This window comes from Physeter macrocephalus, chromosome 14, assembly GCF_002837175.3.
Source record: "Physeter macrocephalus isolate SW-GA chromosome 14, ASM283717v5, whole genome shotgun sequence".
Lineage (NCBI taxonomy): Eukaryota > Metazoa > Chordata > Mammalia > Artiodactyla > Physeteridae > Physeter > Physeter macrocephalus.
The window spans coordinates 40,803,716-40,831,234 of record NC_041227.1 but is presented as its reverse complement, the minus strand read 5'-3'; the positions used below and the strand labels follow the sequence as shown (position 1 = coordinate 40,831,234).

At 43.5% G+C, this 27,519-nt stretch overlaps 1 protein-coding gene across 1 annotated transcript in view; it reads left to right on the top strand.

Annotated features, from left to right (window-relative positions):
* Positions 1-27,519, top strand: part of KIF16B (kinesin family member 16B) — a 293,074-nt gene that overhangs the window by 25,645 nt on the left and 239,910 nt on the right. The window contains exons 2-10 of the mRNA XM_024123350.3: positions 8,896-8,965; positions 11,327-11,440; positions 17,766-17,882; positions 19,621-19,718; positions 20,440-20,549; positions 23,188-23,330; positions 24,816-24,984; positions 25,171-25,302; positions 26,447-26,622. Coding sequence (XP_023979118.2) covers positions 8,896-8,965; positions 11,327-11,440; positions 17,766-17,882; positions 19,621-19,718; positions 20,440-20,549; positions 23,188-23,330; positions 24,816-24,984; positions 25,171-25,302; positions 26,447-26,622 — 1,129 coding nt within the window. The remainder of the gene's footprint in view (positions 1-8,895; positions 8,966-11,326; positions 11,441-17,765; positions 17,883-19,620; positions 19,719-20,439; positions 20,550-23,187; positions 23,331-24,815; positions 24,985-25,170; positions 25,303-26,446; positions 26,623-27,519) is intronic.

Genomic DNA, 27,519 nt, shown 5'->3' with positions numbered 1-27,519 from the left:
CTAACTTATTTTAATCAAAGTAATAGCGAATCACGCTGAAATAGTTTCCACCGGGAAGTGGTTTAAGTTCATTTTCTCATCCCCTGAGGTCCTGCTCCTACGTACTCTCCAGAGGTGACCAGCTTTCACTGCGAACAGCTTCCCACTTATCATTTCGGAAATGTCCAGGGATGTTCTGTGTATCTAGAAGCATAAATGTGCATTTCTCTCCGTTTTATTTATCTGCTTATTGGACTGCAAACTGGACGTCGTCTGCATGCTTGATTTTTTTCCCCCACTTAACAGTGTTCCTTGGACTTCTTTCCGTAGTAGTACCCATGGAGGTCATGCATTCTTTTTATTTTTATTTAATTAATTAATTTGTACTTCTATTTTATTTTTAAATTGAAGTATAGTTGATGTACAATAATATATAAGTTACAGGTGTACAATATAGTGATTCACAATTAAAAAGAATTTTTTTTGGAGTACAGTTGATTTACAGTGTTGTGTTAGTTTCAGGTGTACAGCAAAGCGAATCAGTTGTATGTATACATACATCCACTCTTTTTTAGATTCTTTTCCCATATAGGTTATAGCAGAGTATTTAGAAGAGTTCCCTGTGCTATACAGAAGGTCCTTATTATCTATTTTTTTATATAGTAGTGTGTATATGTGAATCCCAGTCTCCCAGTTTATCCCCACCTTTTCCCCTTGGTAACCATGTTTGTTTCCTACATCTGTGACTCTATTTCTGTTTTGTAAATAAGTTAATTTGTACCATTTTTTTAGATGCCACATATAAGTGATATCATAATACAGTGATTCACAATTTTTGAAGGTTATGTTCATGCATTCTTTTTAAAAATAGAGTTTAAAATTTTTGCTCTTGGGTGTTCTGCCACCAGAATGAAGGCAGTTAAATATTGGTTCATAGTATGTAACTTTTCAGGTGAATTTGGGGCTGCTGGTTCACTTTGGAACCCAGGGTGAATAAGCCACTCTTATTATAATCTTCTAGGCTAGTGGCCCAGTTTGGGAATCTCAGTGTCACCCAGTCCAGCTGTTTTATTATGGGGTGACCAAACACCATCAGCTGCATGAGTGGAATCAATCTGAATTGCTGAATAATTTAAAAACATATTCAAAATGTTTGAATTAACATAGGGTTATTTTTTTCTAATAAGCTTTCTCCTATTCTCGTATCTGCGAGCTGACATAATTCATCTCTTTCTCTGATTGGATATTTTACATCTTTTCCTTTCTCCTTCCCTCCTCCCCCCTCAGTATTGATCTATAACTCAGCATACTTATTCCAGCGGGTTCATTTGTAGCATCTTATGGTCTAGTTTCCAGACCTTTCAAATAAATTACTTATTTATATGAGTGAACCATAATTGACTTTTCCCTTGAGAAACCCAATTCACCAAAGTGGCCAGGCAGAGGCATAGTTCATTTTGCTCTATTATCAAGTCAGTGTTCAAATAATATTTTAGGATGATTTATTTTCCTCAGTATGAGAGAAATGTCAAGATTTATTTCCCATGTTTCGTAAATGTCAGAGGAAATTGACCTGGAACTGGGGGACCTCTCAGTGCCTGGTGTTTCAGCTGAAAGACTGGAAGACAAAGGACCGAGCGAGCGCTGGTTGTGAGCATTGCCTTTGTGCCCGGTGGGCTCAGGTTGTGGGGTGAAGAGGAAGTGCGATCCTCTAGACCAGTTGGAGAGATGACACCAGCAGGGGTGGAGCCCATGGGGGTGGGATGAGCTGCGTAGGCGTTCCTGAAGGTTTACAGGGTGGGTGAGTCAGACTGGACCTGGGACAAGCCTCGCCCGAGGGCCTGGGTGGGAAAGCCAGAAGCAAGGGTGGTGAGGGGGTCAGTGGGGCAAGTGGCCCTAAGGAGGGGATGCACCTAGCGAAGTGCAGCTGGTGGGGAGAGCATCCATTCAACGCGTTAGTCAGTTGGTCCATCACATTCAACAGCCGTTTTGTGAGCACCTCTAAGGCGAGGCACCGTGCCCAGGCCTGGGGGTGTAAACCTAGTAGGCCTAGTCCTCACTCCTGAGAAGTTCATGGTCTGGTGGGTGACTAGGGGGTGGGGCAGAGGCTCAATGAAGGCTCAGGAAGGCCAGGGTGAGCGTTGGCAGGAGGAGGGTGGCATGGATAGTGTGGAATGGTTAGGTCGGGTCGGTCAGAAGGCATTTGGGGGGCTTCCCTGGTGGCGCAGTGGTTGGGGGTCCGCCTGCCGATGCGGGGAGCGCGGGTTCGTGCCCCGGTCCGGGAGGATCCCACATGCCGCGGAGCGGCTGGGCCCGTGAGCCGTGGCCACTGGGCCTGTGCGTCCGGAGCCTGTGCTCCGCAACGGGAGAGGCCGCAGCGGTGAGAGGCCCGCATACCACACACACACAAAAAAAAAACAAACAAAAAAACCAAAAAAAGAAGGCATTTGGGTACCGCTGGGAGTCGGGCTTCACCCTGTGGCCTGTGGAAGTCGCTGTAAAGCCGGGGAGCCACACGGTGCCACGTGTATTTGGAAAGAATCCCTCTGACAGCAGAGTGGAGGGTGGATGAGAGGGGACAAGGCTGGAGGCAAAGAGACACCGGAGGGGTGGTGGTGGCCGACCTGGGACAGTGGGAGAGGTGGCCAAGGTCGGTAGCCCGGCGGTAGATTGGATGGGCCTGGGTAACTGACCATTGGGTGGGGAGGGGGGGACAGGAGGTAAGGCTGCCAGAGGGAGTGTCACGTGGCCCCTCAAGTCACCTATGATAGTTAGAGGCCCTGGAGGTGCAGAGAAGGCCACGAGCAGAAGCCGGTCTCCAGTGGACGCGGGGCCCGAGCGGGACAGGTCGGCAGAGTGTGGAAGGAAAGGGAACCTGGGGCCTCCTTTGTCCTTTCTTCCATCTCTGAAATACTTGGAAGCTTGACGGCCTCCTGGAATCTACCAGGGATGAATGCACCAAAGGGTTCGTTTCAATGTTTAATAACTCCAGCCATCATAACCGCTTTATGGAGATTACATTGGCTTTTCCATAAGTATTTTCAGTAACTAGAGTGAGATTTGCTGTCTATGGCTAAATCTCTAGCTAGCTTCCTTGTATTTATAACACTATACTTAGAGATTATTTTCAGAGTAAAGATCCATCTTTTTCTTACAGTTTTCGTGTTTATGCTTAAGAAGGAAGCAGTCTAGGAAATTGTTATTCGTGAACTTCCCTTTCCGGAACAGATGGCTTCCGTATGAATCTTGATGGCCTGTGATTGTCACTTAGAATGATTTCAAGCTGTTGGCAGCAGCGCCACACTGATGTTGGAAAACCATCCGGGTACAGGAAGGGCTGGAAGCTTGGCTGGGTGCTCAGGATGAGGGAGCCTGGGTGTCACCACACTCAGATGACTCCCCAGGTCTGATGATATTAGGCACTTATTGCTCTTGGTCAGAAGCCACCATACAACTCGGAGCAAAGAGTCGAGACAGTGTCAGCTGACTGGGGTTATATCCAGTTCTGTCATGTGATTTTACAAGTAAGACTTAAAGGTCAAAGTACAAAGTGCGTTTCCCAGCATGCGAACTAGATCACACGTGGTGGAGTTTGTTTCGTGAGAGTAACTGCAAGACCGGCTATGACTCCATATGACTCCATCATGTTCAGATAGTGTCTGAGCCGTGCTTCCCAGCATCGGGTTGTTGGGGTCCTTCTGGGCTCCTGTCATAAGCGGGTTCCATTCGGTGGGTCCGCAGGGGGCCCGTGATCCCTCGAGCTCTGGGGGTTGCTGGTGCCTGGGCTGCACTTTGAATAACAGGTCTGAGCTGGGGTGCCCGTCTTTTGGGGCACAGAGCTCTTTGAGAAGCTGAGGGAACTGTGGTCCCTCAGAAAAGTGAGGCTGCCCCTCCCCCTCCCCACCACACCCCAGCCTCTGCCATTTCAAGGTTGTGGACCCGTTGAAACCCACCGAGCATTTCCAGTTTTTTTTTTGTTTGTTTTTTAATTTTATTGGAGCATCTTCAGTTTTGATTTCAGAAGTGGCTGATAAAAAAGACACTAATGGTACATAATGGCCTTTCAGTCAGTATCTTCCCTGGTATTTTTATAGAGTGGATGTTAATTTAAAACTTGGCAAGTACTATCTTGGCTACCTACAGGTTGGGATAAATGATCCTGGGGAGGGCCCTTTAAACTTTGCTGCTCCCAAGGTGTAAGGCTCCGAGCCTGGAATTCCTTACCCTCTGGCTTCCCACGAGAGGGGTGGGTGCGGGATGGGCATGGTATGACCTGCATTCCTTCGTGTTTTGTAAGAAAGAACTGGCAGGCGGTGTGAGCACCCATCGTGGTCACGTCTAGTCCTCTGAGATCCCCGGATGGTTTTGTGCTCCCAGCAGGTATTTGTTGATAATACTGGTGGTTCTAAAGTGAAAGATATAGACACAGTAGGTTGATGAGTGACTGAGAAATGACCCCGGTGGCAACGGGAGGGACCGGGATGTGGCATCTGTGGCATTAACAAAACGAATCTGCGTGGCTCTCTCGCTGGGCAGGGCACACTTTGGAAGTTGAGTGCAGTGGAGCGGGGTGATTGAGTCAACTGTTTGTTTTCCAGTGTCGTGAACACAGGGTGTCCCTGAGGCAGTTCTCACTTTTGGGTCCACAGTGGAGCCGCCCAAGACCTGGAGGGTGGACTGGAGGCTCCACCCACGCAGGAGGGATTTCATTTATTTGTCTCTAAGCCAGTGTTCTGTTCGCCCAGCCCTGTACTTCCTCAAACTGGCTTGGAAAAGTTAACCCAGGCCATGGGGGTCCACTGTAGCGCTTGAATGGTGTTTACTGCAACATACTCTTTGGGCTTCATTGTTCTGGCTGGTGTTTGTTCTGTCTCTGTTCATCCTGAGGTGGCCAGGGTGCTACGCTCTCCTGCCTCTACTCCCCCAGCCCCCCACCCCAGATTACTTTCAAATAAACCCCAGGCATCATTTCATTTGTAAATATTTCAGTATGTCTCTAAAAGGTTAAGGCCTTTTAAAACTCATCATGATACTATTATCACACCTAAAATAATAATCCCTTAGTATCATCACATATCTAGTCAGTGTTAACATTTCCCTACATGTCTTATTATTTCTGAAAATGTTCTTCTATGTGAACTGAGATCCAGTCGGTTGATATATCTCTAAAGTCTTTTTTAATCTATACGTTCTGCTTCCACCTTTATATTCCCTGTAGTTTATTGTTGTTGTTATTGAACAAGCTGGGTAGGGAAATGATACGTCTGGGCCTCTTTTCTTCCCTGAGACACAATAATATCGAAAGCCACTTAATAATCCTACAGTGGCCTCTAAGTGTTCAAGTGAAAGGAAGAGTCGCACGTCTCTGGCTTTAAATCAAAAGCTAGACATGATTAAGCTTAGTGGGGAAGGCATGTCAAAAGCCGAGATAGGCTGAAAGCTAGGCCTCTTGTGCCAAGCAGTTAGCCAAGTTGTGAAGGCAAAGGACAAGTTCTTGAAGGAAATGGAAACTGCTGCTCCAGTGAACACATGGGTAAGAAAGCGACACAGCTTTATTGCTCACATGGAGAAAGTTTGAGTGGTCTGGATAGAAGATCAAACCAGCCACCACATTCCCTTATGCCACAGCCTGATCCAGGGCAAGGCCCTAACTTTCTTCAACTCTGTGAAGGCTGAGAGAGGTGCGGAAGCTGCAGAAGAAAAGTTTGAAGCCAGCAGAGGTTGGATCATGAGGTTTAAGGAAAGAAGCCGTCTCTGTGACATCAAAGTGCAAAGTGAAGCAAAGTGCTGACGTAGAAGCTGCAGCACATTATCCAGATCTAGTTAAGATCATTTACGAAGGTGGCTACACTGAACAGATAATCAAGGTTGACGAAACAGCCTTCTGTTGGAAGAAGATGCCACCTAGGACTGCCATTAGGGGCTAATGCAGTTGGTGACTTTAATTTAAAGCCAGTACTCATTTACCATTCCAAAATTCTTAGGACCCTTAAGAATTATGCTCGGTCTACTCTGCCTGTGCTCTATAAATGGAACAACAAAACCTGGATGACAGCACATCTCTTTACAACAGAGTTTACTAAATATTTTAAGCCCACTGTGGAGACCGTCTCAAAAAAAAAAAAGATTCCTTTCCAAATGTTACTGCTCATTGACAGTACACCTCGTCACCCAAGAGCTGTAATGGAGATGGACAACAAGATTAATGTTGTTTTCATGCCTGCTAACACAGTATCCATTCTGCATCCCGTGGATCAAGGAGTAATTTTGACTTTCAAGTCTTATTCTTTAAGAAATATATTTCGTAAGGCTATAGTTGCTATAGCTAGTGATTCCTCTGATGGATCTGGGCAACATAAATCGAAAACCTGCTGGAAAGGATTCAACATTCTAGATGCCATTAAGAACATTCATGATTCATGGGAAGAAGTCAAAATACCGACATCAGCAAGTGTTGGAAGAAGTTGATTCCAACCCTCATGGATGACTTTGAGGGGTTCAAGACTTCAGTGAAGGAAATAACTGCAGATGTGGTGGAAATAGCAAGAGAAGTGGAGCCTGAAGATGTGACTGAATCGCTGCAATCTCATGAAAAAACTTTAATGGATGAGGAGTTGCTTCTTATGGATGAGCAAAGAAAGTGGTTCCTTGAGATGGAATCTACTCCTGGTGAGGATGCTACGAAGATTGTTGAAATGACAACAAAGGATTTAGAATAGTACACAGACTTGGTTCATAAAGCAGGGTTTGAGAGGATCGACTCCAATTTGAGTCTGTGGTTTAAATGCTATCACGTAGCATTGCATGCTACAGAGAAAATTGTTCAGGAAAGGAAGAGTCAATTGGCAAGGTAAACTTCACTGTTGTCTTACATTAAGAAATTGCCATAGCCACTCCAGTCAGCAGCCATCAACACTGAGGCAAGACCCTCCACCAGCAGAAAGATTACCGCTTGCTGAAGGCTCAGATGATGGTTAGCAGTTTTTAGCAATAAAGTATTTTTAAATTAAGGTATGTACCTTGTTTTTTTTAGACATAATGCTATTGAACATTTTAAACATAACTTTGATATGCTCTGAGAAACAGCAGAATTCGTGTGACTCATTGTGTTGTGATATTCGCTTTACTGCCGTGGTCTGGACCGAACCTGCAGTGTCTCCAAGGTCCGCCTGTATATTTGGATTGAGGCTTTCTCCATGAGCCCTGGCTTACCTTAGTGGAAAATGGTATTTAGATACTATAATTTGGCCGTAAGATTCTAGGCCTTTTCAGAGGACAGAGCTAGGGAGTACTTTTTTTTTTTTTTTTTTTTTTTTTCAATTTCAGATGAAGTTCATGTTAGCATTTCCCACTTAGATTCAGGACTACAGAGGTTTTACCTAGCCTCACCAATCTGTTAAGGAAAAATTCAGCTGAGTGAATTTGAAGATCTAATTGGCTTTATTCAGTGAGTCATGAATCTGACAGCATCCCACCTAGCAAGTTGAAAGGCCCTTCCGGGAGCTGTACAAAATGGAAGGCTTTTACGGGCAGAAAGAGGGTGTGATAAGGAAGTTAAAAAAGTGGATTATTTCAGGCAAGGTCAGCTTCCCTTGGGGACAGCAGGGGGGTCTTACCAGGCAGGTTACCATATTAGTGTAGACCAGGAAATTCCAGACTGATTGGTTCAAGATTTACTCCTGGGTGAGGCTGAAACTACATTAAGTAAGGTATTAAACCTTGGTGGGGCTTAGCATAAGTGACTGCATTTTGGCCCGATAGTTTCTTTTTAACAAATCTGATGTTTGTGTCTCCTTTCAACCAAAATCCTTGGTCCTCAGCTGCAGCAACATAATTACTCGTGTATTGTCCCGCAATACACAAACAGAAATCCCAGGATAACTACACTTATCACCAAAAATATGATTCCTGAACCCACACTATCTTTGCTCTGTAGTTATTTTTCTCCTTAGGCTAGATTCCCCCTGCTTGAGGAATTAGCACACAAGGTCTTTTCTCACCATGCGGCACACAGGTTCGTTTACTTCAACTTACTTTTGTGTTTTAGGTTATTTAATAAAAATAATTTTGTTTTATTTTTGTGTAAATTATTTTCATCATTCTAAAGATGATCTATATAGATCAAGGTGTTTTTCTAGAAATCTAGCTTCTCTCCCTGTCTCTTCCACTTCATCTTCTTTCTCCATAGGTAACCTTTTGAAAAATAAATACGCTATCCTTTTTATCGTTAAATACAAGTGGTAGCATCCTGTGTATACTTTTCTCCACCTCACATTTCCCACTTAACGAACCCTGGCCTCCGTCCACAGCAGTGCATAGAGACCTTCCTCATTCCTTTGCCAGGGACATCCCACTCCATTGTGTGGGTGTAGTCTCGTTTCTTTCAGAGAACTGTACTTTTTAGGATTTCTCTTAACTTCCTTTTCTGGTGTCTTCTAGGAATTACATTTTCTGGAGGGGTATAGAAAGGAGGTGGGGGGAGGGGGCGGTGCCCTAGCTGCTTCTAGAAGCAGCACCTGGTTGTGAGCACTACTCCTGTTTCTTCTTAGTTCTCATCCTGGATGGAGGGATACGGTGACTTTCTTCTGTACCAGGTGGGTGGGGCTTCTCTTTTCCCGAGTCACACAATGTCCCTGGTTTCTGTCATTTCACATAGACTCCTTTTGGCTCACAGGTAGAAGTTCTTCCAGGGTTCGCCAACACAGTATTTTCAGTCTTAATTTTTTGATGGTGGCGTCTGTTTTGTGCGTTCCTCATGTTTATGTTTGTAAGGTTTCAGGACGGGGGGTGGGTATCAGAGATTGTGCTTCACGTGCCATTTAAAAACAAACCACCATATGTAAAAAGCAAATACAACACAAATTGTAAAAAACAGTCTCTTCTCTCCTAACCAACACTGAATTATTTGTGTTGCAGGGAAAAGGACTTGGAAGCCAAATTCATTATTCAAATGGAGAAAAGCAAAACAACAATCACAAACTTAAAGGCAAGTAGCGGCCTGGGCTGGCTCCAGTTCTGTGAGTTGTGTGTTTGTTTCCGCATCGAACGGCTTGTGGGTAAATACAACACATCTGCGGTTTCCACAGCCCTCCTTTCTCTGTTCAGTTCACCACGTCAGCTTGCACTTGGCTTGGGCTTGGTCACAAAGCAGAAGGGTTGATGCTCTGTCTCCTGTCCCGTCCCTGGTTTCGCTGACCTGGGAGCCAGGCCTGAGCCGCAGCTCTGGGAGGTGACCTCATGGGTTTAGCCCCGACCCAGGCATTTCTATCCTCTATCCTGTGGTGGATCCTTAGCCTGGCAATTGGCTCGTTGTGAATTATTAAATAAGCTTTGGCCCTAGATTTGTTCTCATTTTTTAAAAAAATTAATTAATTAATTATTTTTTGCTGCGTTGGGTCTTCGTTTCTGTGCGAGGGCTTTCTCTAGTTGCGGGGAGCGGGGGCCACTCTTCATCGCGGTGCGCGGGCCTCTCACTGTCGCGGCCTCTCCCGTTGCGGAGCACAGGCTCCAGACGCGCAGGCTCAGTAGTTGTGGCTCACGGGCCCAGCCGCTCTGCGGCATGTGGGATCTTCCCAGACCAGGGCTCGAACCCGTGTCCCCTGCATTGGCAGGCAGATTCTCAACCACTGCGCCACCAGGGAAGCCCCTTGTTTTCATTTTTAATGAAAATAATTTTGTAAACTTTGCAAGAGAAGCTGGTATTATTATTCAAAACTCAGAGGATGAAAAATTTCAAAAACTGAAATTTTTTTCTGGAAAAAAGAAAATTGAAAAAAAATCCCAGAATTTTCTAAGGTGGAGAGTTCTTTTTGTACTTAAAGTATCCTGTTTTTTTTCTTTGGTTAGTGGATTTGTTAAGGACCCTGAAAACTTTTTCACTTAGGGGAAAAATAAGTGTGTAAAATCAATAATAAAGAGATCATGTGCGTTATGAACCCAACCCTGTCCTCCTCCGATAGTTGTCATCAGCTCACAGGTTTGGGTTTCAGAGGCCTGGTGCCCCACGGCCAAGTGCAGATCAGTCTCTGGTTGGATTTCTGTTAATTCGTGGCTCAAGGGACTGGACACTTTGAAATCCAGTTTCAAAGTCGTGCAACTTGATCCCCAGTGATAGAAGCTGGGGAGTGTGCCCATCTTTGCATGGGCCGTGCCCTGGGCCTTTCGAGAGGCCTCCTCTGAGGCTCTGGTGCCCCTTGGCCTGAGGCATTCTCCAGTGGAATGTCTTTCTTTCTCTGCTGCCCGCTGTTCTCCTACCTTCTGGCTCTGCTTGGCCCGCACCTGGCTTTCCCTCCTTTGACCTCCCACATCTTCTCACGGTCACTTGTTTTTTCTCTGCTGTTAGTTACCTCTGCTTTGCTCTGCTTCCTGTACCTTTGTGTGCTCACAGTGCTGCGGTCAGTCATTCAAACATCGTATTTACCGGAACGGAGTGGAGAGACCCGTGGACTTGGATGAATCTCCTTCCTTTGTGTGGTGTGGAATCTGTTTTCCTTGATTACTCTGTTGCTTTTTGAGTTTTACAAACATTGCCTTGTCTGATATAACCAGAATAGATGCCTGGATTTTTAAACATTTTAATAATAAGAACCTTAAACAATTTTCTTTTTTATAGTATGTATACTCTAGTATCTGAATTATGTTGGAAAATAGGAGGCACATTACATTTATTCAGCATATATCCAGGGAGCTGTGTGAGGCCTTGGTGGCATATGAAGATTTTTAAACATGGTTTTTGCTTCACTTTTGGTATATGGCAAGGTAGACAAGATGTATGCAAACATATGCAATAGACTCATAATACGATGTGTCCTGGGAGAGTCGTCTCTCAGAGGTGGGAGAATTACTTCTGGATGCAGTGCCCAAGGGGAGCTTTGTGGAAGAGGGGGCATCTGACCTGGAGTTTTCAGTGGGGCCACAGGATCACACAACTGCTGTCACATTGTCATCTCTGTGAACAGCACCCCGTGGAGTTGTGCAGACTCCAGCAATAAAAAGCATTGAAGTCAGAAAAACATAGTGTCTGGCTGGAGTGTCAGGTTCATATAAGGTAATCATGATAAAAAGTCCAGAAAAGTAGCCTTGGGTCATATTGAGAGCCTGAATTGCTGGGAGGAGTTTAGGTTTGCTTGCTTGTTCATTCATTCATTCATTCATTCATTCAGGAGGTGAGGAATTAAATGGCTTTGAGTCAGGGTATAAATAATGGAAAATGGTGATCGTTTGTGTATTTTTTATGAAGTTTTTTTCTTGAATTGGATGGATTACTTGTTTGCTGACAGTGCTCTTCACATTATTATTATTTTCCTCTTACATTGTTGTTATTATTGTCATAATCATCTCTTTCTAGATACCAGAAGGAGGGACTGGGGACTCAGGAAGAGAACGGACCAAGACCTTCACCTACGACTTTTCTTTTTATTCTGCTGATACGAAAAGTCCAGATTATGTTTCACAAGAAATGGTATGGTATTTTCAAAATCTCTGTTTTGGTTTATTTTCATATTGAGAAAAAACATGCCTACCCTAAAACTCTTTAAAACATCTTGCTAATTTTTTTCTGAATATGATTTATGTAAAATTAGCCTTCGCTAACTTAGCTTTTTGCTTATTATATAGCACCATTTATCTTAAGCCTGAGATGAATTCCATCCCCAAAAGGTTGTTGTTTTTTTTTTTTTTTTTCCCACTTCTGAGCATGATGATCATAATTTTTGTTTCAAAACTTGGCAGTGACTACTGTTTTAGAGGAGCTTTGCAAGTAAAGCATTTTTTGGGGGACATTTACAGGCATACTTCATTTTACTGTTGTCGGTGTTAACGCTTTTTTGCAAATTGAAGGTCGAGGCAATCCTGTGTCGAGTCTGTTGGCGCCATTTTTCCAACAGCATTTGTTCACTTCGTGTTTCTGTGTCACATTTTGGTAATTCTCGCAATATGTCAAACTCTTTCATTATTATTATATTCGATCAGTGATCTATCATGTTACTATTGCAAAAAGATTACGACTTGTTGAAGGCTCGGATGATGGTTAGCATTTTTTTAGCAAGTAAGTATTTTTTAATTAAGGAATGTATGTTATTTTTTATACAAAATGCTACTACACACTTAATAGACTACAGTATCATATAAACATAACTTTTATTTGCACAGGGAACCAAAACATTTGTGTGCCTCGCTTCATTGCTGTGGTCTGAACTGAATCCGCAGGAACTCTGACATCTGCCTGTGTGTACTGCTAAGCCTGGCACATAACTCAGTTGGCCTTGAGTCCTGCTGCTGTGCAGAGCTTTAGGAGGTACACTTCACACCCAAGTCACATTTCCCCTGCTTGGATGGATCATTGTAGGTTCTAGAAAGAAAGATTGTAGAAAGCAAGATCGTTTTGTTCAGAATCTTTCTAGAACCTAGAATGAAGCTGGAATTTGTCCAGGGAACCTGTGCTGTAGGCTTTTGCGATCTGAAATGTAGACATGACGTGGGCAGATAAGAACAGACCTGAAGATCCTCCCAGGGGACCGTCGCTTGATGGTGTGTCATGTGACCAGAAGGACTAGTGTATTTCCCTGGGTGGGGCAAACAGGGTGTCGGAGCAGAGCGGGGTTGTGGTGAAACACGGTGTGGGGTAGCGGGGAGAGCATGCCCGCATGGCGGGGCTTCTCCCTGGCTTGTTAACAGCTTCTTAAGAGGCACGGCTTCAGGTCTCCAGGTGTTAAAATGAACGTGAATTCCTGTCCTGCCCGCCCAGGCTTGTGACCCACGCGATGGCATCTTGAAGTGGTATCATGGTGTAGTTTCTTGTAACTTGGTGTGTCCACGTACTAGAATCTCAGCGTTGCCTGGGAAAGTGTTAGAAATGCAGAATTTCAGGAACTACTCCAGACCTACTGAATCAAACTGCGTTTTTTAGCAAGATCCCCAGGTGAGTTGCACGATCCTTAGCATTTGAGAAATGTAGTTGGTTTGGGAAGGGTTTGTGGAGGAGGCTGGCTTTCTGAGGCGATGTAAGTGTTGGGATTTCAGATTGGCTGTGAACGCGGAGAAGTTGTTTCAAGGAGAGTCCTGGAGTGTTAGTATCTGCAAGATGTTGATTCAGTACTGGGGAAACATAGAAAGGACAACGGCGGTAGGAATGGGGGCCGTGAGGAGAGATGGGGTGCTGGGCATGAGAGAGGGGCCGGGAGAGGAAAGGTGAACTAATGCTGCTGGTGTTTGCAGGGGAATCAGAAACGCTGCTTGGTGCTCAGGGCTGCTGCCTTGTTTAATCCTCACGAGAACCAAATGAGGTCGAATTTAGCTCCATTTTTCTTTGTCAAGGAGACTCAGCTTAAATAACTTTCTCAAGTCTGTAGGTCTAATCGACTGAATAGTAGCAGAGCTGAGATCCTGGGGCTGATGTATGCGGCGGTGGAGGTACCCCTGGAAGGTCTTAAGGGTTTAGGGATTGGTGTGTTCTCAGTGACAGGTGGACAGGGCAGCCCTGTTGAATGAATAAATGGATGAGCGAGTGAGCCAAGATGACTTTGGTCCTGAGGTAAGTGGATTAGTCAGTGTTGGTAGCTAGGAGTCTGGTGAGCAACAGAATGTTGCAGCTAGTGGAATCCAGATTTTGGCTTTCAGGTAGGAGTGCAAATGAAGTGGCTGGTATGAGGGAGTTTAAGGGAAAAGCTGGTTCATTACATGGTCCTCAGAACATCTTCATTAGAGGATGAATGAAGGGCCATGAAGGTTTCCCTCCTAAGTTACCCCGCGAGCGGCTGGATCTCCCCCGTTTAACCTGGATTTGAGGCCTTTTGGGGACGGGGCTGTGCCGAGGGAAAGCCCAGGGATGGGAGTGGTGGCGTGGACAGCAGGGCCTGGCTCCCTGGAGATGCTCAGCAGGCGTTTGCTGACTGAGAGGCCTCGTCTACGGGTGGGTAGTTCATTTGTGGAACAGGTCACATATCCTGGGTTCAGTGAGAGTCAAGGTCAGGGAAGCAGTAACACGTGTAGCTCTTTTGGGAGTTAAAAATACCTGCCCAGAGTTTAAAAATAGTTGGAGAATGAAAAGAGTTTTCAGCTGAGGAGGAGACTTTCCCGCTTCAGGTGTCTGTGCTTCAGAGGCTTTGGGTTCTTTGACTCTGGAACAGTCTCAGGTTATTTATGTCGTACATTTAGTTCAAAACTGAAAAAGCCTTTGAGATATGTTAGTAAACACTGCTTTCTAGTAGAACCACATGTTAATAAAACCAGCAGAGATCCAGGAAAACTCCTAGTGTTTTTTTTTTTTCCTCTTTTCCAGTTTTATTGAGAAATAATTGACATATATCTCCGTATAAGTCTAAGGTGTACAGCATGATGGTTCGCTTCACGTATCTTGTGAAACAATTACGCAATAGGTTTAATTCATAACCATCCTCTCATATAGATACAATAAAAAGGAAAGAAAAAAAAATTCCTCCTTGTGATGAGAACTCTTAGGATCTACTCTCATAACAGCTTTCCTGTGTATCATGCAGCAGTGTGAACTGTAGTCATCATTGTTGTATATTATATTCCTAGTGCTTATTTCTCCTGTCCCTGTAAGTTTGTACCTCTTGACCGCCTTCTTCCAAGTCTCCCTCCCCCGACCTCCTGCCTCTGGTAACCACAAATCCGATCTCTTTTTCTGTGAGTTTGGCATTTTTGGGAAAACACCTATTTTTTTAGACACTCTGTTAAAGAGAAGGTAATCTTCCTCATCTCTAATTTGAATAGCTGGTGTTGTATCGACTAAAGTTTTCACGCTGCCGGATCCCGCACAGGAACTGAGCTGACCGTTCTCACCCCTGCTGTAAACGGGAAGATGCAGGCTTAGTGTGATGTCAGCCCTTGTCTTTTTCTTCTTTTTAAGAATCATTTAAATGAAAAGGCATCTTGAGACAATATATCATGCCCATTACTATAGTACAAGTCAAGTTTCCCATAATGTTAAACAAATTCCAAATAAGATGACCATTACTATTTCTTCCTTCCAAATTAATTTTAGATTTAGAAAAAAAAATCAGTGAGCCATTTAAGTCCATACTCGTGTCAATTAAAGGCCATTAAGTAAGGTCTAATTTTCTTAATTGTTCTCCAGACTCCAAAGGGAGGCTTTGATCTCGCACTGCCTGTTCCTTGATTCCACCCTGGAGAAACTTGAAGCTTAAAATTTCCCAGTTGACAGCTGGATGGAGAGTCTTTTGTTTTCACAGCGCCCTCTTGTGGGCACTTCCCGTCAAGCGAGGCCCTGCGATGCCTCCCTTTGCTCTGTAAGTCAGCGGTGTAGCCTCTCAGACAAGCAGCGAAGTGGCTCTCGGGGACCCTGGCCAGGAGGGCAGGACGTCAGCCGGTCGAGCAGCCCCTTCCTTCCCCACTTCGGTTTGGTAGACGATGGTAAATCAGTCCTTGGTGGGAGCTGCAGTGGGGTAGCCGGGTTTCCCTGCTGGGAACCCGGGAGGTGTGGGCACCGTCCTGCTGCTTCTCTGGGTCCCCAGCCGACTTGAAGCTGGGACCGAGCCAGGCCTGGGTCTCAGCGCTTCCGGACCTGCATTTTCTAGGCCTGTCGTGCGGTCACGTCCACCAGCCCCAGGCCCCCTGCCCCCTCCGGGGCCCCCTGAGTCTGAAGGAACTCCAGCTGAGTTAGCTTTCTAGAGACTAAATGAGGAGTAAAGTAGCAGGTGTGGATTTTAACCCTGGGGAAGAATTCCATTTTGAAAACTTTGGGGTTTGGTTTAAATATGATATTTTCCATGACTTTGTTTTAGCCCCAGACAAAAGTATGAGAGAAGAGCCTTCCTTTATTCTTCTGGAAGCTTTTGGAAGGCTGTTCTTTCTCTCCAGTGGCACTCTGTGAAGTGGTAAAAATGACATCTGCCTTTTGGTTTTTGTCTAATCAGAAAGAATTAAAGAAATATTTAGAGTTTTCCTCCTATTCCATATACAGTGGTGGAAATGAACCTCAGAGGGTTCGTCTGGAGCCCAGAGTTCCCCTGGGATTCCTGGTTCTACTTCTTCACAGAGGGGTGTGTGTGTGTGTGCGTGCGTGTGTGTGTGCGTGCGCGTGCGTGTGTGTGCGTGCGCGTGCGTGTGTGTGCGCGCGCGTGTGTGCGGTCTGTCGGGGGAGGCCCCTCCACGTAGGGTTTGGGCTTCCAGATTGATGTCGAGAGTGTGGGAAGAGGACTCGGCGTCTGCTCCTGTAGAAGCTCAGGCTTTGGCGTCAGGGAGGCCGGGTGCAGATCCCACTCTGCTGCCCACTGTGTGCCCAGTGATCTAACCTCTCCCCCTGGACAGTGGATCTAGGACACTACTCGCCCCGAGGACTGATCACGGACACGGTGTGAGCTGCTCTAGTTGAAGGTTGAGTTAGTCATCTGAATGCGGGAAAAGGATCAGAATATATCAGCTCGTAAAGCTGAAATGGATGAAACTTAGAGTGAAGGAGAGTAATGAGAGGGTCCTCTGTGGAAGCGGCTCTGTTGGAAGGATAGTCTGTACGTCTTTGACTGACGCCACAGAGGAGACGAAGTCTAAACAAGATGGCGGGAAGATGGTGCCTGAAGCATCCTTGGCTGACAAGCTGTGTTGGTAGCAAGGATGTCTATGTGGGGAGGGGAGAGCAAGATGGCCAGTGGTTGTCAGCCCCGTCTGGGGGTGGTATCTGGCTGGAGGGCCCAGATCCCTATGGGGAGACGATGGTGTGTCTTGAGCTGGGCTCACCCTGCACCACTCACGGAGTCTGAACCCTCCCGAGGGGTTGGTGAGGCTCCCGCCCTGGCCTTTGGGGGGGATCCCACACCTTTTCCTGGTCTGACTGAGAACCTGATCGTATTCCCTCTCCAGTGTCTCTTCAGCTGCTGATGTGCCTTGTTTTTGAAGCAGGGAGGTGTTCTGTGTGCCCTTTGTGTCCTGGTCTCCCCTGCAGGGAGGGGGCAGGGGGCAGTGTGAAGGCAGGAGGGGTTAGAAAGCTTTGGCTGGTCCCCGCCCCAGCGGGGTGTAAGGAGGATGACCAGGCATCTTGATTTGCTTCTTTTACATCGATTGTAAGGGTCAAGTATTTGTCCTTCACCCCCCGTTCCATTCCCCAAAGCATCCTAGTGCAGTTGTGTGGTGCAGTGGACGTGGACTCGGACCATTGTAAGTGCCAACTCAGGCCCCACACAGCTCGTCTTCCTGCCCTCTCCATCCTGGGCAAATGTCCAAATAGGAAAATGCACTGGATTCTGTCTCAGGGGAGCCTGGCATCCCAGCCTCATCTGCACCCACTCATCCCTCAGCTCTGTGAGAGCCTCCGGAGACTTACTTTGATGAATGGCCGTATCCTTAAAATGATGGCATTGATTTGACATGGTTTGGGCCGTGACTTTCTGGCTGCTGTGGCTTTGAATATTTAGTTTCTGGAAGGTCTGGTAGCATGAATCACTTTATAAGTTTATTTAATTCTGAAATGGTAAATCATCTTGCTTTAAAATTGTCTTTGCTTCTAGATATGACTGTCACTTTGCCTTGTTTACCTTTTTCTATTTCAGGAATTTTTTGTTAAGTGGGAAAAAGGATGGGGTTGCTTTTTGCTTCATTAAATCAAATGAAGGAAATCAAAAAAGTTTCCTTTTGATTAAAAACGGGTATACACTTACTCTGTTGTTAACAGCTCTGTAGTGATTTATTTACATGGTGTAATCCTTATGAAAGCAGTATTCAAGAATACTGTCAACACTGAAGGAGTTTTTATTAAAATCCATGGTAATTGTATCTTTTTTGTTTTTTTGTTTTTTTTTTTCTCCTTTCAGGTTTTCAAAACCCTCGGCACAGACGTCGTGAAGTCTGCATTTGAAGGTTATAATGCATGTGTCTTTGCATACGGGCAGACTGGATCAGGAAAGTCATACACTATGATGGGAGATTCTGTACGTTGTTTACACTGTGTGGGAAGAAAATTTCTCACTATCTCTCTTTGGACTGATAAAAGTATCTCTTATCTATGCGGTCTGTACTAACTTGCTTTTCATGTTCTGATCATTCTTTAGCAATAAGGTAAAACTCAGTAATAAGTTGGACGAAATTTCCTTTGAGAGATTTTAAATTAGAAATAGTTTTAAGTTTATAAGCATGAATAATGGATGGGAGTCTCAGTTCATTTTCTGTTTTTAAAGGCTTTATAATCTTATTTAAAAAGTATGCTGGGCCTACAAGTAATTTATTCTTCTTTCCTGCCAACCCAACCATTTGAATAAAATTACTGAACTCTGTTCTATTTAAAATTATTCAAAACATTTTTCCCCAAGAAAAATGTAAAAAAAAGAGTCTCTTTGGTGGAAAGGTACTACATAAATCCAGTGAATACATAAAAAGTGTTAGAATTATACAGGTTATGTAGAGTCTACATAGTTATAAATATAGTATGTAGAGTTTAGTAGTTATGCTGTATAAATTAAGAACCTTAAAGTTATACTTGCCCCAAAATATGGCAGAGGAAAAACTAGATGTGATTGTAGGAACTTATCCCGTTCTGTGTTTTCTCCAGACCTGGATAGTGCTGTGTGTTTTACTTTTCTCATGTCGTGGTTTTGAAAACCGTTCACTGAGTCTGAGAGGTGCCAGCTTGTTCTAGATGTGGAGGGATTAGCGGAGGATGGCTGGGTTTCCTGCTGGCAGGCTCGGTGGTGCCTTGAATGCTACAGGTTCAATGGTTAGTGGAAGAAGTAATGCATTAAAGGAGGACAGGTCTTTCCAGATGAAAGCCTTTGAGTGCATGTGTCCTGGCTTCTTAAATCCAGGCATTTTCTTTCCAGGAGAAGAAAATAAATGCTGGGCAGTGAATCCTCAATGCTGAGAAGTAGGGAAGAATAAGAGAAGAACAGACAATTTCAAGAGTTTCACATTTCCTTTTACCATTACTTCTCTTTTCATACTTTCCCACTGTGCCTTTGGAGAAAAAAGCCTTCTCTAAAAAGGAAATTTACATGTTGATTCCCTCTTAGCTAGTTTATGTAAGTTCAACAAAGCACTCATAAGTTACAGCTGTTTTTCTCTGACCTTACAGTTGAGTACCATTTGGGTATTCTTTTTTATTTTATTTTTTAAAGTAAGAACAAAAAATGCAGTGAAAGGCCCAATTTTTCTTTACAAGAATTGATACTGATTTAATGGTATCAAGGAAAAAAATTCTCCTAAACCTGTGATTGATTGATTGATTGATTGATTGATTGATTTATTTATGGGATGGGAGATTGGGTGAAAGTAGGGAGGGTTTTCAGAAGAAAACATTGAAGCCCTAAAGTCTGGCTTTCTAACGAGAACATTTTTGCCTCGTCTTTGGTACCGTTCTGAAGCTCGTCAGCGTGTCAGTGCCGACTGAAACATGAATATTTGAAAGCTAGAGAATATGTTTGCAAGCCACGATTTAGCTGATAAACAGCTGATAACTGTATATTATCATGGTCCCAGCAGGTAGAAATTCGAAAACTCAATCCTCTCATTTCAGAGAGTAGGAAGCAGCCCTGCAGGGGATGAGTGCTGCGCCCTGGGCCCTGGGCCGGGCCTGCAGGCCCCTGGCGTCTGAGTCCACCCCAGCCAATTGCAGATGCAATCGTCGGTTGCTTTTATTTCAAGTGACAGCTGAGGCGTCCCTCCTTCCCACTGCAGGGCGATTCTGGCTTAATACCCCGGATCTGCGAAGGGCTCTTCAGTCGGATAAATGCAACCACCAGATGGGATGAGGCATCTTTTCGAACTGAAGTCAGGTAGGGCCCATGGCCTGAGTAACTGAGTGTGAGCTTGATTTAAGGCACAAGGAGTGGATAAAGCCTTTGGATTCCTTAGGGGAGAGTCTGCCTCTCCCCCTCCTGTGCTGTGCCGGTTGGAAGGCAAGCTTAAAGCACATACGTGTTCAGTGCCTTCCTTGGGTACCATTTGGATTGGGGTTTGGGAGGCCGGTAGAGGCAACCCACCTTAGTCGGAAACTAACGAAGGATGCTCATCTCAAATGGAGTGAGCTTTCGACCTTTCAGTGTATACCCACTTGCCTTATTCTTTTATTTGAATAGGATTTGTGTTATTCTTTATGTTGGTAGGATCACTATAAATCTAGTATTTAAATAAATCTGGGTGGTTGAGGTGTTTTTTCCTCCTTGAACTTAAGCCTGTGTGGGGAGGCAGTTTCGTCAGTGGTTTGGGGGCAGACGCGGCAGTCAAGGGTTCTCCTGGCTGCCTGACCCCGCAGAGGCTGTGAGGCCTTGGATAGGTTGTTTATATCACCCCGAGCCTCTATTGCCTAACGTGTAAAATGGAGATAACAGTAGTACCTGCCTCTGGGCTATTGTAGGGATTAAATGAAATAATCCACGTAAAATGCTGTACCTGATACATGGTTACCACCCGTAAGTGTATGTTGCTGCTGTTATTGTTGTTGTTATTAACGTCTGAAATCATCTTACTGAATTCAACTCTATTTGTAATTTTTAGCTACTTAGAAATTTATAATGAACGTGTGAGAGATCTACTTAGACGGAAGTCATCCAAAACCTTCAATTTAAGAGTCCGTGAGCATCCAAAAGAAGGACCTTATGTTGAGGGTAAGAGTGAATGTTTTCACAGCCCTATTCTTCTTGGGAATTTTTGTAAAAATAATAGTTTCAGAGAAAAAAAATGTAGAATAATGGCGAGATTTAAAAAATTTATTTTTGGAATCATTATAGTAAAAATTGCATGTGCTATCACTGCACGATGTTCATTTAATGCGTTTATACTTCACCGGGCATTTGCTGATTTTGTGGGGCTTGCCAATAGATTTCCTCTGGCTTTAAGAACTCCAGAAACTTGTTTTTTCCAAGTTCCCAGGCAAGGTAAGCAACTCTACAGCCTGTCTCTTTAAATGGCCTTGCATTTTAGCCGTGTGTTTTTACTGACCTTAATGGTAACATGATTATAGGGCGACTCTGAGACCTCTCGCCTTTGGGAAGATTGTTTGCAGGTTCCTGTGCTGTGTTCTCGGCCTTTGTGTTGCACTGCACTAGTTGTGTCACGGTCCTTTGTGAGGAATGTCCCAGGGAATGACGGGTGAAGGGCTGGCCCTTGCGAATTATTTTAAAAATAGGCTGGATTGAAGGCTATCTTTGGAATAGAACAGTCAGCTCTACACGCCTCCTCTGTGTACGGCTGCTGAGTGAAGGCTGGCCTGTAAGAATCGCACACAGATCGGCTTTCCTGTGGCTATTGTCGTTCCTTTGTGTCTCGCTGGAGGCAAGGCTGAGAACTGGTCATGGATTTAAAGATGTTCCTGTTTCCGTTGTCGTTTTTACCTGGTTATACCGGGTGCACCAACAGGTTCTCATCTGCATTTTAGTAAATTTTCAATTGAACTTTTGCTTTTTAATGCCCAAAGTGAAATGTGTAACTATGTATTTGTTCTGTGGAGCGTGGGATAACTATTATTGTTAATAGTTTTTAGCCTAACTGTGCCTTCATGTTTTCCCTTTAACTGTCTTATCAGATGTTAAAACATATTACAAAGCTGGGTTTGTGAGGAGACAGAATAATCAAGCAGGGTGAAACATCCAGAATCTGGTGTAGATACTTAATGGGGATTTAAGTTTCTAATAAACCTGCTATTCAAACATTGGGGGAATATGGGTTATTGAGCTGTCTAGGAAGAAAAAAAAAGTAAATTGGTACCGGAGCTCAGTTTTTATACTAGGGTAAATGGCAAATGGATCAAAGATTTAAATGTAAAAAGTGACGTAATGACTGCAAGAAACCCTGGATTACTTTTTTTCCTAGAAATTTGGAGAAGGGAAGGCTTTTAAAATTTTTTACTTAAAATCCAGAAGCCATGAAATAAAAGTGTTAAATTTGAAATGGTGAAGCAAAACAAAACAGAAAACCAGCTTTACACTGGCAGAAACACCAGAAGCAAAGTAAAAAGACAGTTTACAATGTGGAGGGAATATTTTCAATTCAAGTTTCAGACAAAGGACTTGTTTAGTCTAATATATAAAGAGCTCCTATAACTTAATAAGGGCAGCTCCAAAACCAAGGAGAAAAATGAACAAAGGATGTGACTAGATTGTCCACAGAAATGGAAATACTGATGATTTTTAAATGGAGGAAAGAAGGCTCAGCCTCATAATCAGAGAAAAGCAAAATAAAAATTCTTCAAGCTAGCATCTGTTAACTGTCCCGGCAGATGTAAGGAACCTGGTAAGACAGTGTTGAGAGACAGTCTTATACCTTGTTACTGCTGGGTGTAAAGTGCCTTCTATGGAGGACAGTTTTGCGATATCCATCAAGATTTCAAATGTGCTTTCATCTAGCAATCCCACCTCTTAAGAATTTATTTTGCAGAAATATTCACACATATTGGTAAAAACCGAAGTACAAGATTATTTGTAGCAGCGTTACTTGTGTTGGAAGCAAACTCTCAACAACCTCTGTAGTCTCAATAGGAGACTGTTGGTTACGGTACATGCATAGAATCGAATGCTCTGCAGCCATAAAAATGAATGAATGATCACTTTAACTGATACAGAATATTCTTCAATGTATTATTACACAGAAAAAAGCAGGATGCGAAACAATGTGTATGGTACGCTGCTATGTATGAAAGGGGAAAAAAAGATGGCTTAGTATATATGTAATTGCCTGTATACATATAGGTTATTTCTGGAAGGGTCTGGAGAAGCGAATAATGTTGGGTTGCCTGACAGAAGGGGAAGTTGGGGGTGGGTTATTGGATGGCAGAGGGGGAAGACCCTTTACACAGTATACTTTTTGTAGCCTTTGATTTTAGAACCATATGAATGTTTCCCAACAAATGAATGGAAAGTTTCTTTAAAAGGGATTTAAAAGAATGTGTGTCTTGCATGGAGATAGTGTTTGTATTTCCCTGGCTATGATTAGTGCTCATGAGGTTGATGAAGATAGCTCACAGTTGTCCTAAATACCATATGCGATAGGTATGCGTTATCAGGATTGGTGACCGACGCTCAGTGAGGTTAAGTGACTTGTTCACAACCGTGAAAGTCCACTAGTCAGCCGCAGAGCCTGGACTTGACCCCAGACAGCCCAGCTCCTGAGTCTGCGTTATAAACCACCACAGATTTGTACAGTCGTGTATTATTTCATAGAGGTACATTTCTTCTTCCATTTACTGGATACTGGGGAGATTTCTTCACCACCACCCCAGCCTTTTTTTTTTTTTTTTTTTTTTTTCAGATTTATCCAAACATTTAGTACAGAATTACGGTGATGTCGAAGAGCTTATGGATGCAGGAAACATCAATCGGACCACCGCCGCCACAGGGATGAATGATGTCAGCAGCAGGTCTCACGCCATCTTCACCATCAAGTTCACGCAGGTGAGGGCAGCTGTGGGGTGGGCTGGCTCTGTCCCTGAGGGCTTTCCCTGCTGATTGGCACCAGCTGAGGACCAATCTGTGGTGAGCCAGGAGAAGCAGAGGTGGCCGACTGCCGTTTTCTTGTTCATAAGACTTGAACGTGTGCTGTGTGCTGGTTTCTCTGTGGTTACATTTGAAATGCAACCTGATGTATACCTGTAAGAAAGATTTAGCAGGCTTCTGCCTTGTTCTAGACATTAAAAAACTTGCTTTGTGCTTAATTAAGTCAAAGTTTTCATTGTTGCCAGCTCTGTGGGAGATAACGGGGTTGCCAGTCAGAGCAGCTGGAGGCCGAGGTAACTCATAGTGGTCCATTATGGCTCTGTGGAACTCACCCCGCAGTGCTGCTTGTGATTATTAGAGTGATATTAAAGGACAAGGGAAGTCTTTAAGTATTAATGTAGGAATTCGTTATGATCTGGAGGTGGAGCGCGTTTTGAACGTGTGTGTAAATGACTCAGGGCAGATACGTTAACACCAAGACCGGTGGAACGGATGAACATAAAGGTGTTGGGTCCTCTCAGTGCTTCGCACATGTTAGGAGTTTGGAGAGGACCTGGCCTGTATTAACCATTGAACACATCAGATAGAAAAACTTAACCTTTCATTAAAGAGGAGGCTCAGAGAGCAAAGAAGATGAAAAAATTCTCTAGGGTCAGTCGGAACAACTCCTGATAAATTCTCTACAAATTTACCTTTCTTTAGGCCTTTTCTTTTGATTTACTGTAGTTTACTGGGTTTTTTTCTCCTGTTTTCTGGTTAATGTGGATTAGGATGTGGCCGTCCCTAGTTTCTAAGAGGCTTGCTTTTCGATCACAATATGTTAATTTCTTTTTGGCGTTTTGGTTCAGACTGTAAAATGTAGGTTAAAAGTCTTTGGGAAAGTAAAATTTCGGTAGAATTCAGAATCAAGGAATACAGAATTTAAGATTTTCACTATTTTATAATTGTGAAACAAATCGAATTTTAACATCGAATAATGGTTGAGTGATCTTTCAGATAATTGTCTATATTTATCATATTTTGGAAAGCCATTGTGCTTGTAATGTTTCAGATTTTAGATGAGAACAAAACTAATTATTTGTTTACTTATATTTTTCTTTGTGGAATGCCCCTCAGGGCCTAGTTTCCTCATCTGCATGGTCAGACTCAGCCCTTTTGAGAATGATAGTGATTTGGGTAACGGAATCCATAGTTCTTCAGAAAGTTTAGGAATCACATATGGTAGGCTTCTGTTGTATTCAATTTAATTTTTGTAATCAGGAAGAAGGCCAATGAAACAACAAAATTAAAAAAAAAAATCTACCCTGAGAGATCACAGTGAGGAGTGGAAAATAATTAGAATTTGTGTTATAAACACGTAAAACATAGAAAAAATGTTACATAAACATATAAACATTGGGGCTCTTTATACCTCTTCCACTTTGCTTTTATATTTCACCACAGGCAAAATTTGATTCTGAAATGCCATGTGAAACTGTGAGTAAGATCCACTTAGTCGATCTTGCTGGAAGTGAGCGGGCAGATGCCACTGGTGCCACCGGCGTCCGGCTGAAGGAAGGGGGTAACATCAACAAATCCCTCGTGACTCTGGGAAATGTCATTTCTGCCTTAGGTGGGTTCATACTTGTCTGCTGCCTCTTCTCGTTCTTGGTGGTGTCATAGTAGCGCAGAGCACTTATGTTTAATGTTTGTGTCACAAACCGGAGTAATAGCCTCAAGGTTTTTTGAAGCCGAATTAGAGAAAAAAATCTTTAATGATTGTCTTTAACTTTCCCCCCCTTTCCTTTTTCTCCTACAGCTGATTTATCTCAGGATGTTGCAAACCCTCTTGTAAAGAAGAAGCAAGTTTTTGTGCCTTACAGGGATTCTGTTTTGACTTGGTTGTTAAAAGATAGCCTTGGAGGAAACTCTAAAACTATAATGATTGCCAGTAAGAATTTTAAGTTCTTTTCCTTCAGCATACAGTGTTTCGTGTGAATTAATTGTAACTACTGAAGTTTAAAGTGTCTCATTAGGAAATAGCACCTTTTTATTAAAAAAAAAAAGTTTTTCTGTCCTGAAGAAAAGCACCTACTGTGATCCAGTCTACAGTATTGTATTATTGACTCTATTTCCCTCTTCCTAGTTACATTAACTTGCCATGTTCTTGGTTATGCAAGCCGACGTCCATGCGGAATGATTCTTAGCTTTGCTTAAAGAACAGGACAGAAACTTCTAACTCTTGCTAACTCGTGGGAGAAAATCATTGTAGGGACATAGAGTAAAAACAACCCCACTTTGTTTTTTTTCTGTTTCAAAGCAGAAAATATGGAATTTAAAATTAAGAATCGAGGGGAAAAAGCCCAGTAAATCTAGCAAATGATAACAGTAATATATGTCTATCTTTTCACTAATTAACAGGAAGAAGCAGAAAAGAGGAAAAAAATGTGCAAAGGGGAGGTTACTGTTGAGGAGAACTCAGAAATGCTTTCCCTCCTAACCACGCCCCCACCCCGACACCTTTCCATGTCCCCGTGTCTCCCTACACCCATGCCGTGGAGTCCCTGTGGAGGCAAGGGCTCTCCCTGGGGGTGTGCACCCCAGACGCGGTTGTGTAGTCACTTAAGCCCTGAAGTTTGTTGGGGTTGGGGTGTGATTGATTAACCAGAGCTTTAGGCAGAAATGAATTAGCTGATCTACTGACTCTTTTCAAAAATTATCATGCTCTGGAGTTTTACAGGTGGTAGGTTTTGCCAGAACTTTTGAAAGGATTTAAATTTCTACTTTACCTTGGAAGCGTACTTAGTTTTGAAATCCTCTTCTTATATTTTCAACGGAGAAAACTCCCTAAGCTGCAGAGGAGATTTGGTTAGGTGGCTGATTCTAAATTTAAAAAGAGTGAAATGGCATTCAATTTGGTATAGTGAGCACTTTTCCTATGAGTCCTAGATAATTTTTAATATTCATGACTGTGGCAATGAATATTTAGTCTATCCAATGACCTGGGGTTAATCTGACTTTTAAATTACAAACCAACTTTGTGTTAAATGAAACGGAGCGCCGGATAAATTACTTTTTGAATTCATTCTTCACAGCCATTTCACCTGCTGATGTCAATTACGGAGAAACCCTAAGTACTCTTCGCTATGCAAATAGAGCCAAAAACATCATCAACAAGCCTACCATTAATGAGGACGCCAACGTCAAGCTCATCCGTGAGCTGCGAGCCGAAATAGCCAGGCTGAAAATGCTGCTTGCTCAAGGGAATCAGGTTGGCTTTTTCTGAGACTTATGGGTAATTTTCTTTGAGTAATGGCACCAATTTCTAGATCTTAACGAGGCACTTATCTCCGTGGTTGTATTGATTTGAGTAAATAAGTGCTAACTAAAGCTTTGAATGAGTTAGCTGTTCTCTCCTTTACAGCACACTCCCGTTGGCCTTTGCATTCATTATGTGCTCGTGTGTAAGATTTTATCCACTAAACCCAAAATGATTAACTATCTAATCGTTATCAATTATGGATGGAAATTTAGCATGCAGTAGGATTAGCAGCATACTCTCCATTAGTGGAAGGAAATCGAGGGGCTTGAGTAATGGTTAAGACTCTACCCAAGCATTTTATGACTTGAAAATGTATTTTAACAGAATGAAAGACTCGTTTGAGCACCTTCCTGAATCTCTGTTTTGTATCGCCCATTATAGAAGTGGTTATGGTGATACAGGGACACGTGTGACATCCCTGTGGCCTGGCTCAGGCGATTTCCCTGGGCCTTTGCTTGATTGTTGAAACTGCCACTTCAGGATCTCTTGGGGTTTTCGTGAAGGAGCCTTGTCCATTTGTGTTTTTCACAGAAAACTTCCTTATAATCTGCATGGTGCACGTACCGAGCTGCATTCTGTGCTCATAGTGTGGTCTGTGCTGTTAGGTTTGGATACTGTTGTGAGAGAGAATCAAGGAGCGCTTTTCACTTATTTATTTTGAAATTCTATTTATTTATTTATTTTTTCCCTGTTCAAACTTTATTCTTTTTTTAAAATTTTAATTAAAAAAAAAACAAATTTATTTATTTATTTTCAGCTGCGTTGGGTCTTCGTTGCTGTGCATGGGCTTTCTCTAGTTGCGGCGAGCGGGGGCTGCTCTTCGTTGCGGTGTGTGGGCTTCTCATT